The sequence below is a fragment of the Solanum tuberosum genome, unplaced genomic scaffold (genome assembly GCF_000226075.1).
Source record: "Solanum tuberosum cultivar DM 1-3 516 R44 unplaced genomic scaffold, SolTub_3.0 scf00549, whole genome shotgun sequence".
Taxonomy (NCBI): Eukaryota; Viridiplantae; Streptophyta; class Magnoliopsida; order Solanales; family Solanaceae; genus Solanum; species Solanum tuberosum.
Window position 1 is genome coordinate 35,965 of NW_006239490.1, and position 10,734 is coordinate 46,698.

The window sequence follows — 10,734 nt, forward strand, 5'->3', positions numbered from 1 at the left end:
TCAACTCCTATTGTGGAGGCTTAAAGAAGAAAAAATAGAGGAAATAGCAGAAAACAGAAAAGCAATTAAAAGAATACTGGCAACTATATATCCTTTTTTTAGAAAAGTTTGATCCTGAGAGTTAATTACAGGACTAATCCCAAAACTTGCTGCTGTTCCTGTGGCTAGTAAGTGTGATGCAACCTGCAAAAAATATTTTTGTAAAAAAAAATCAATAATAATAATTACAAATTAAATATTAAGTTCAATATTATGTGCAAAAAACTATGTTATATATACTGATAGTGTGAAACATTTTTAAGCTATCAGGTTAAGTTGATCTATGACGTGTAACTCTTTAGATCAGATTTGATATGGTAATCTAGAAATTAGAGTGATACCTTTATATTCGAACTTTGATGTAAAATTTACTCTATCAAACTCTTTACTTTCGCATCCACTAAAAAAAAATCAATTTTGAGTCCACGTGTTTGGTAGTGATCATGCTCCATTTCTCCAAATCAACCATTTTACCCTAGATTTTATTTCATTTTACTTAACTTCAATGTTTCATAAATTCAATTGTCCTAGCTAAGAGATTTATTTTCCTTCAAAAGACATATTTTATTTAATAATTAGTCGTTACAAAATGCGTTCCTTCTATTAGTATCCAATAGAAAAAGCCATCAGCAATAAATCATATACTACAAATGAAGATGGGGATGATAAAACAGAAAAGTCAGAAATTTCATTAAGAATGTTTAAGATTTAATATTTATATATAAAAATAAATAAATTTAACTTATATACTTCGTATAAATTTCTATATACATCATATTTTTTTTCAACAAAGGATATTCAACTGACCACCCTTCACTACATGTAACTACGCCTCTGATAAACATAGTAGGGCAATAAATATCGATGAAAGAATACATACCTTATCACCATAAAACTCAAAATGAACCCAGAAACGTCCACCAATATTTTGGCCAGAGACTAAGTGAAATATTGTGAAGGCAATTTGTAGGATTGTGTGCACAAATCCAATCACAATTGTAAAGAGCATATAACTGCAATTTTAAATCACAATCATTAAACAAAAAATTCAATGAGAACATAATTATTCTTTGTTTTTAACAAAAAAAAAAAGTAAAATTAGTAAATAATTACCGATAAGCTAAAATTCGATTAATATTTTGGGTAGTGGCAAGGACGATGAGGTATACCAGTAGGAAAACAAATGTGAGAACTCTTGCAATTAACTTAAGCAATGGTGTAATCTCCATAGGTGACTTTGGTTAATTAATCTCAAAAATAAGTTGTTATATATATATGATTTACGTGTATCCACCGGTCAAAACAACAAATCTTATTTCACAAACTTGTATTTTTTCCATCTCACATAATTGCTTACGTGACAAAGTGTTTTTTGTTATAGAAATTAAAAAATATATATACTCTTAAACAACGTACAAAGTCTAATTAGCGCTAGAGGGGAATTATTTAATTTTTAAAAGAATATACTTATATGATGTTTGAGTAAGTATATTAACTCCAGAAATTTAATTTTTATGAATTCAATTTTTAAGATTTTTAGTGCTGGATCATTGTACTTTTAGGCCTCTGTACCAAAATGCTTCACACATAAAATTGTACTCCGCATTGAAAATACTTAGTTCCAACTTTAAAGTGCCTTAAAGTTGCATCAACAACTGAGTTATAAGCAAATTTTGGGAGGATTTAAGTTATTTGTGAAGTGAAACCCAACAATTTTGCTTCGAATTAAGCTCATGTGAAATTTCAAATTGGACTTGGAATTAAAAAGGATTATTGCATGAGATAACAAATCAAAACAAATTGCGTAAACATGTAAGCACACTTAGTGTCGGTCTGCATAAGAAAAAATATCCATATCCTTTACTGGTAAGTAATCTACCCAATATCACAAGATAGCAAATACCAAATTACTGCTGTGCACATTGGACTCTCTGTGCACCACCAGGCATATCATCATCTTCGTCGTATGCCTCTTGGGCAGCTTGCTGCTTCCTTCGCATCTCGTCCTCAATGTTCACATCATGCAAAGTAGTCTCCTCGCACTCGTCTAATTCCATATCAGACACTTGCAATTTGGGTCTTGGAGGCAGCACAGCCTCAAGGTTCTTGCACTGCTCTGGTGTTAATGACTCGGGGAAATCAACAGTGAAGTGAATGTACATTTTACCTCTCATGAAAGGCCTTTGGTACATTGGCATTCCTTCATCATTGATAGCCTTAAACTGATCTGCAGAGCCAAAGAAAAAAATGGGGTCAGTATTTCCCAAGATATATTCATGAAGCATATACATGTGGGCGTGTGCAGAGAGAGGGAGTGAAAGACAGAAGGCTTAGATAAACATGAATCTACATAGTTGTGTGGGAAGAAAATGGAAGGAAATAAAGGATCACAAACGCAGAAGGAGTTGGAATTGTCATCTTTCTGTTTGAAGGCTTGAAGAAAACAATATAAACAGGTAATATATTAGTACTACTGGTTATTAGGAGTACTATTTTTACTAGTATAAATGGCAACACGTGAGGGAAAATGTTGAAATTGGTGTTGGAAATTTTTTTTTGCTAAGATTGGCACTTGCCAGAGTAATTAACTGATGATGGAGACTCAATTGCATTAAACAAAATCTTTTAAAGGTCATTAGGGGTTCTTTGGGCCTACCAGGCTTGACAACTTCGCCAGGTTGGGACTTAATGAGCAGCTGTCTGTTGTCTAGGTGAGTCAAGACAAACTGGAAACCACATAGGGCCTCAGTCAAGGTCAATGTGTGCTCAACAAAAAGATCATCTCCCTTTCGCTTGAACTTAGGATGTTCTTTTTGTTGCAAAACAAAAACAATGTCTCCAGTGATGGTTTCTGGCTGCAAAAGCACAAATCATGTCAAGATCCAGTCATTATAAGCAAATCATTTCTAAAATGTGACTGCACATATCTTACCGCTTCATCTGCCTCGCCTGGGAATGTTACTTTCTGCCCATTCTGCATACCCTTCTCCACGTGAACTTCCAACACCTTCTTCTCCTGCACAACCTTCTCACCCTTACACTGAGGGCACCTATCTTTGTCACTGATTGTCTCACCAGTACCCTTACACTCATTGCAAGGGTGCTGCATCTGCTGGATCATGGATGGACCGAGCTGTCTGATAGAAACTTTCATTCCAGACCCTTGACAGCCAGAACACTTCATTGAAGCACCTGACTTGGACCCTTTACTGAAAAGGGGAACATAACACCATCAGTATCGTAGCATAGCACAAGATGGTAAAAGGCACTAACCATTGACACCCACTCCACTCATAAATAACAAAATGAAGTTGAAAAACAAACAGCCTCGCTGTTATAACTCACCCCTTGCACTTTGAGCACAACACATTGCGAGATAGTGAAAGCTTCTTTGATGTCCCATTGTAAAGATCCTCCAAAGAAACCTTGAGAGGGTGGATAACATCCTCTCCTCTTCTTTGTCTGCGAGCTCTGCTGCTTCCACCACCTGAACATCAGAAAAATTGTAAGTAGGAGAAAATATTTGCAGCTATGAAAACAGCAGACAAAAGGAAACAAATTCAACTTCAAATATATGCAGCAAACATACCACCAAAGGGGCTTCCACCACCACCAAAGAATGATTGAAATATATCAAATGGGTCATGTCCACCACCTCCACCACCCATTCCTTCCTTTAGAGCATCCTCTCCATACTGATCATATATCTCACGCTTCTCTGGGTCACTCAAGACCTCATAAGCTTGAGCAAGCTCTTTAAACTGAAAAACACAAACAATCCATCAACTAACCAAAAGAACATACTAAGCTTGGGCAAGCTCTTAAAACTAAAAGAACCAAACAAAGACACTAATCCATCGAGATTGCACATGAATAACACCATATCTCTAGCTACATACAGAACACTGTCAAAACACAACAGTAATTGCAGTTCCCAATTTAACACAATGTCATACATTCTGGATAATTCAAAAGTAACCCTGCCCAATTAATCACAAACTACAAAGCCTAAAAACAATATCCTATTACACACTATATAGTTTAGCTAATCCAACAATCAAATTACAGAACCAATATTGGTACATTATAGGTCAATCTTATCTTACTTCAACTAAGAAAGCAAAATTTAGAATCAAACAGACTCCAACAGTCCAACTTCTTCTGGTTAGACACATAGTTAATTGATTAATTCAGACTATTAATTATTTTTGTGTAATTGTAGTGTCAGAACAGGCTTTTGCACACCTCAACTAAATCCACAACCTGTCATCCCACCAGTAACAGAGAACAGATGAGAACTGGTCAATCCTGAGACTACATGATTCTTAAACTACTTTATTGACCACAAGGTCACGCCCTTGCATAATCTAAGAACAATATTATACTAAGCACAATATAGTTCAGGCTGTTCAGCTAATAAGGCAGTCTAATTGGTACATTATGTGACAATTTTATCTACTTCAATTAAGAAAGCGAAATTTAATAGAACCAAACGGAATACTCAAACTAGTTTAGGTTAGACGCACAGTTTATTGATTGATTCAGAGTATTTTACAGATCTAAAACATTTCAAATACCGATCTATACACAAAACTACACCTGATAATCAGAAACCCTACAAAAAAAACAGTATAAAAGTATAATTACCTTTTCAGGATCGCCTCCCTTATCAGGATGATTTTTGATGGCGGCTTTACGATAAGCCTTTTTGAGATCTTCCTGAGAAGCAGCCTTAGGAACTCCTAAGATCTCATAATACTTTGTATTATCACTCTTCTTCGGTGCTCTTCCAAACATCTTTCGATCGGTTCAACTACGTCAATAAAAATTGATCTGAAACAAACAAAATCAACGAACAGATCTACAAAATTAGCAATCAAAATTCACTACAAAAGTGTAAATTCAATTAATCAATTGATCATTCTTACCGATTGAAAGTTGCGGCGAAAAGAGGAGAAGAGAGGTTCTTGACAGTGTTAGGGAAATGAAGAGGAAAAAAAGAGAAGGGGCTTGATGGGTGGAATTCGTGGTTTTATTTGAGCTTAAGAAAATTGAAGGGCTGTGATTTGTTTAGGAGATTAGAACTTTCTAGAATGGCTCCTATACCTTCACGAGGATAAAAGAAAAGTCAAAAGTAGTATGCTAGTAAGAGGGTACAACTTGTGTGTTCGCTTCGTGTCGAGAGTATTTTTTCGAGATGTCAAAAACTTTTTTATAGTTATATTTATTTTATAACGAAGGTATATTTGGAATTTCAATGTTTTTGCTTTGAAGTGTGTTTAAATAAATGTGTTTTTTTCTGTTGATAATTTGGTTTATGTTTATAAAGAAAATTTAAATGAATGTAACATGAATAAAATATTGATAGTGTCATTATATGTTTGTCAAATAAATGAATTTACACTGATAAATCTAAATATTAGTCTTTCCGCTTGTATGCTATCTTCATCTTGACAAGTCAATGTCTTTTAGAAGCAATCGATCGAAGAATTGTTCTCTAGTAAATATTATAGTAGTGGAAGAAGAAACAACTTTGACGGTGGAGTTTTTCGTACGGTTCTAGCTTTAATAGAGAACATCAAAATTCTGCTAGTGTTTAGACCTCTAATAAAAATCGAATAAGATGTGATAGTCATGGACGATATTCTTGTCGTTAGTCTGCAAAAGCAATTCGTCAAATTCAAAGAAGAAGAGGAATGGGAAAAGAAAGAGAAAAAAAATATAAAAGAAAAAGTATAATATCGGAAAATAATTAATTAATATATATATAAATAAAGGGGTAATATTACATGGTAGACACGTATAGATTACTATTTAATACAAATTTGTGCGAGTTTGTTTGGGGTGTATATTTTATTTTTAAAAGGTTTAGGGGGTGATGGGGACACCCATGGAATATTAGTGTGTAGTTGAGAATTCGATAGTACGTTTTTAAGTCAAAATAACAAAAATAAAGCATGAATTATGTATAAGCTCATTCAAATGGGCTCTTAGTTGTTACCACACTTTTTGTGGTTGTATATACATGAGTATATGTATATATATAAAGAGATATAAATGAGAATAGTTCACCAAATTATCCCAAGTTCGAGATATAAATGTTCTCAAGTATTTTGAACATGATTACGATTGAATTTCAACTTCGAAGCATCATTAATGCCGAATTTTAGTCCTCTAAGGATGTTCATGGAAAATTTAGTTTGTGAAATGACCAAGGAGAATTACGGTATGATGATTATGTTGGTATTTAATCACAAAATATATGGTTCTCCTGTGAATTGGCTCAATTTTTTTTTATTGTATTGTATATTGTGTTACGATTATGTTGCTACTTTTTGAAAATTGCATTTTATTGTTACTTTACGTAATTGCGGGCCTATTTTTGGGCTTATTTTGTTTGTCTATTGTGGCTTTTACTGATGGCCCAGAATAACTTAGGCCTTTCTGTTAATTCTCATCAACTTAATCCACCTGTATAAATAGGATTATAATATTTTTGAAACATTTTACATTTTTGGGGATAAATACCCTAGTTTTCTACATTGATTTTTAGAACATGTTTGAATTGACTTATTTTAAGAGTTTTTAAATCAAAATCCATTTTAACCACTTTTAGAGTGTTTAGATAAATTTAAAAAAGTGCTTATAAGCATTTGACTTCAAACTAAAATAATAAAAATAAGTCCCAAAGTTTTTTTTACTTATAAACCAAAAATGAGAAGTCAGTTCAACCAGACTCTTAGTCTTATGTGGCCTTTTTCAAGAAAATCCTCATTGTAAATTCTATATTTTTTTCTATGAGACGAGCTTAATTGGAACAATATACATTGTGAAGATTCATATATCATACCTTACTCTCTTTTTTAAATGTGAACATAATTATTGATATTCTATTATTGTTATAATAAATTGAATGCTCAGTTTTAAACTGAAGCAAACTTTATTTACAATTATACACTTATCATTCTTGGGTTGATTTACACAAATAACCATTTTGTTCATATTTTAAAAAGTTGTACAAATTATTCTTTCGGATAAAGAAGTTGTGCAAATATAGCTACTTTGCTTTATGTGTTTTTTTTTAGTTTTACCCGCTTATAAAGCGATAGCCGATAAGTATAATACTTCATTCGTTTTAAAATAAGTGATATTTTTAATTTGACACCTTCTTATTAAACTACTTATTTATATGTTTAAAAAATAAGCAATATTTTTATTAACTTACCTCTAATTTAATGATATGAAACTTCTATTAGAGTTTTGTCCTGATTTTCTTTCCTTATTTGAAGTTTATTTATTTCCTTAAAGAAAAGTTGAAGTATTACCATAAATACTTGAACTTTTTCTGAAAGGAAAATATAATTTTCTTCCATATTTGGTTTATTCTTTCCTTAGAGGAATAGTTTGGAGATCTATAAATTGAAGATCTATATTCTCATAGCATAACACAATAAAATCCACAATGTAGTCGTTTAGAGAGTTTTGTTTATGAGGAGATTTATTCTCTCTACAATTTTAATGTTTTTCTTTATATTAGTTTCAATATAATAATATTTTAATTTTTAGTATAAGTTTTTGTCATCTAATTTATCAACATATGATTTGCAATTGTAAGCTTCCGCATGACGCCCTAATCACCTTCAATTTTGGAAGAATAAGTTCATTTTCTTTTTGAAATCCTAAAGCATCATTTATTTTGAAACGAAATGAAAAAAAACTAAAACATCATTTATTTTAAAATAGAAGAAATATATAAATATAATAATGATATATTTAGTTATATCTTTTGTTTTGTCCGTATTATTTATACGATGTTTAGTTCTTTAAGATCATGCTCTTAAATAATCTTCGCATAACTTATGTCATATATAAAAAAACATTGAATAAGCAAAACTATACATCAATAGATGTGTACAAATTATTTAAATCCTAAAACTTAATATGATCATGGACCCCCCCCCCCCCCCCCCCCCTTTTTTTTTTTTTTTTTTTTGTGTGTTGGTGGGATATGCTTTTTTGAAAATGTTGTATAGGTTTCCCCAATTAGAACAACATAAAATTTTGTGAATGCTCTTTATTCCTCGATTAATATCAATATCAAAATTATTTTTGTCTTTTATATAATCGTAGATATAAATTATCTACATAGTATAATTTCATGTGTGAAAATCCAAAAAGAGTGATATCATATGTATGAACACTCTTCTCTTATCTTGTGAAGATTGAAAAACTATTTACGAAAAATACTCAATAATAATGAAAGGAGATAATATATTTATGTGATTAACTTAATTATCTAATAAGTGAATGTGAACATACATAAATGTGCGTGTTTGTAAATCTTCACAAATTCGTGTATTATGCCACTAATTTATATATCATTTTTATTGATGAGTTTGCAAATTTAATAAAATTTCAAGTGTTAAATTATTCAATTGTTGATATGTTACGTTAAATTTAATTATTCTTTTTATATTTGAGTGTAGTATTAGTTTAAGATAGTTGAGCTAACATTTATGTCCAACACAAAGAAGTTGAAAATTGACATTATTATAATGAGGAACTTTCACATATAGCCACTCAAAAATAGCCTAATTATTCTTCATAGCTATACTTTGATAATTACAATTCGTAGTTACATGTTATAGGGAGGAGAGAGGCGAGCGAGACCGGGGGAGAGAGAAGAGAGGCGACCGAGAGAGGGCAAGGAGTGGGAGAGAGGTGAATTGTATATGTATATCGGTTAGATAATTGTATATTATACATATGTATTTGATATATGGCAAGCGAGATTGGGAGAGGGAAGAGAGAAGCAAGCGAGATTGGGAGAGGGAGGAGAGAGGCGAGCGAGATTGGGAGAGGAAGGAGAGATGGGAGCGAGAGAGGGTAGAGAGTGGGAGAGAGGTGAATTGCATATGTATATTGGTTAGATAATTGTATATTATACATTTGCATTTGTATATATGGCAAACGAGATTGGGAGAGAGAGGAGAGAGGCGAGCGAGATTGGGAGAGGGAGAAGAGAGGCGAACGAGAATAGGATAGGGAGAAGAGAGGCCAGCGAGAGAGGGCAGAGAGTGAGAGAGAGGTGAATTGTATATGCATATCGGTTAGATAATTGTATATTATACATATATATTTGTATATTCTGGTGAATTATACATATACAAACGTGTCTAATTATACAAACTCAAAGTTATCCCACGTAATTAATGTATAATGTTAGTCGCGAGTGGTAATTATAGCAAACTATAGCTATGATGAGTAATAAAGTAGTATAAGTTTGCTTAACTGCGTAATTTTCCCTATAATGAATTAAGGTTAAATATTTTTAGTCAACTATTGTAAGGATTAAAATAAAAATTGCTTAAAGGACCACTCGTGCAATTATGCAAAGTGTTTTTACAACTTTTGAATTTGTACATTTAGAAAAGAGTTAATAGTATTTAACTATTTTTGATCCCTTGAGTATTGATAAATTTTCCTTCTTATGATATTTGATAAATGTGTTTATTCTCTAATTATTTAACATGTGTATTTTTTTATTTTCTTTTTACTTCAAATATTAACAATCATTTAAATTTTTTGATTCTCTTACTTTATATATTAATTTTTGTTTTAAAAATTATTAGTAATTACCGATATATGACCTAAAACTTACATTGTTACTCTAAATCAAGGATAATATACTTTTAACAAAACTCAAACATAACATATTTCCTTGTATTAAAAAAAAACTAAAAGCATATTTTAACAAATTAAAATGAAATATTCTTCTTTTATTTTAATTTATGTATCGTAATTTGATTACACACAAAATCTAAAAAAAATAAAATTGAATTTCATGGTGTTAAATTAAACACCTGTGTAATCTTTAAATATTATAATCATAAATTTATCATGTAGATCTATAAAATTTATTAATTAAATATAGAAAAAGACATTGGAAACAAATCAAAAAGTAAAGTAAAACATTTGAATTTAGAGGGAGGGAAGTGTTAAGTTTTATCACTTAATTCTTAATTTATCGCTAATTATATATTTGATAAAATATTAAATGTATTATAATACATAATTATACCATTTTATTAATTATTTTTATAAAAATATGTCAAATTATACTGAATAAATAAAAATGAATGAAAAAATTGTACAATATATAAGCGAAAATCAAAATTATCATGGGACCAAAATTGTTTTCTTTTCCACTCAATGTCCCGAGTTTACATTAATTTTTGACTAAATTCAAATCACGCAATGTAATACCTATTTAAAAATGACGTTCTTAATAAAACTTTCTTCATATCTAACACTCAAATATGAAATCTCTCGTTAAGAATGAAAAAGTCTTACCACAATCCGATTACCAAAAATGTTACTCCATCCGTTTCACAAAGAGTGATCTAGTTTGACTTGGCACGGAGTTTAAGAAAATAAAGAAGACTTTTGAATCTTGTGGTCCTAAATTAAAGTTATGTCAAATGTATAAAATTGCCCTTTAATCTTGTGGTCTTAAACATGTCACGTGGAAAGTTGAAAGTAAAATATTACCAAAAAAGGAAATAGGTAATTTTTTTTTAAACAAACTAAAAAAAAAAGGAGATCATTCTTTTTTAAACGGATAGAGTATTACTTTCCAAAAACTCCTCAAAGGAAAGCACATGGTATATATGCAACCGAACGCACAAGATACCA

The 10,734-nt window shown here is 31.1% G+C and overlaps 1 protein-coding gene and 1 pseudogene across 2 annotated transcripts; both read right to left on the minus strand.

Moving 5' to 3' along the window:
• Positions 1–1,090, minus strand: LOC107058620 (CASP-like protein PIMP1). Its single transcript, XM_015304536.1, has 2 exons — positions 920–1,090; positions 1–183 (listed from the first exon to the last, which is right to left on the minus strand). The coding sequence occupies exons 1-2, from the start codon at positions 1,046–1,048 to the stop codon at positions 1–3; spliced, it is 312 nt and encodes a 103-aa protein (XP_015160022.1). The 5' UTR covers positions 1,049–1,090.
• A 685-nt stretch (positions 1,091–1,775) lies between these two features.
• Positions 1,776–5,077, minus strand: LOC102605732 (dnaJ protein homolog; annotated as a pseudogene). The gene is made up of 7 exons (XR_001472175.1): positions 4,968–5,077; positions 4,687–4,872; positions 3,629–3,800; positions 3,385–3,526; positions 2,972–3,248; positions 2,696–2,894; positions 1,776–2,266 (listed from the first exon to the last, which is right to left on the minus strand). The product of XR_001472175.1 is annotated as a dnaJ protein homolog (transcript).
• Positions 5,078–10,734: the final 5,657 nt, after the last annotated feature.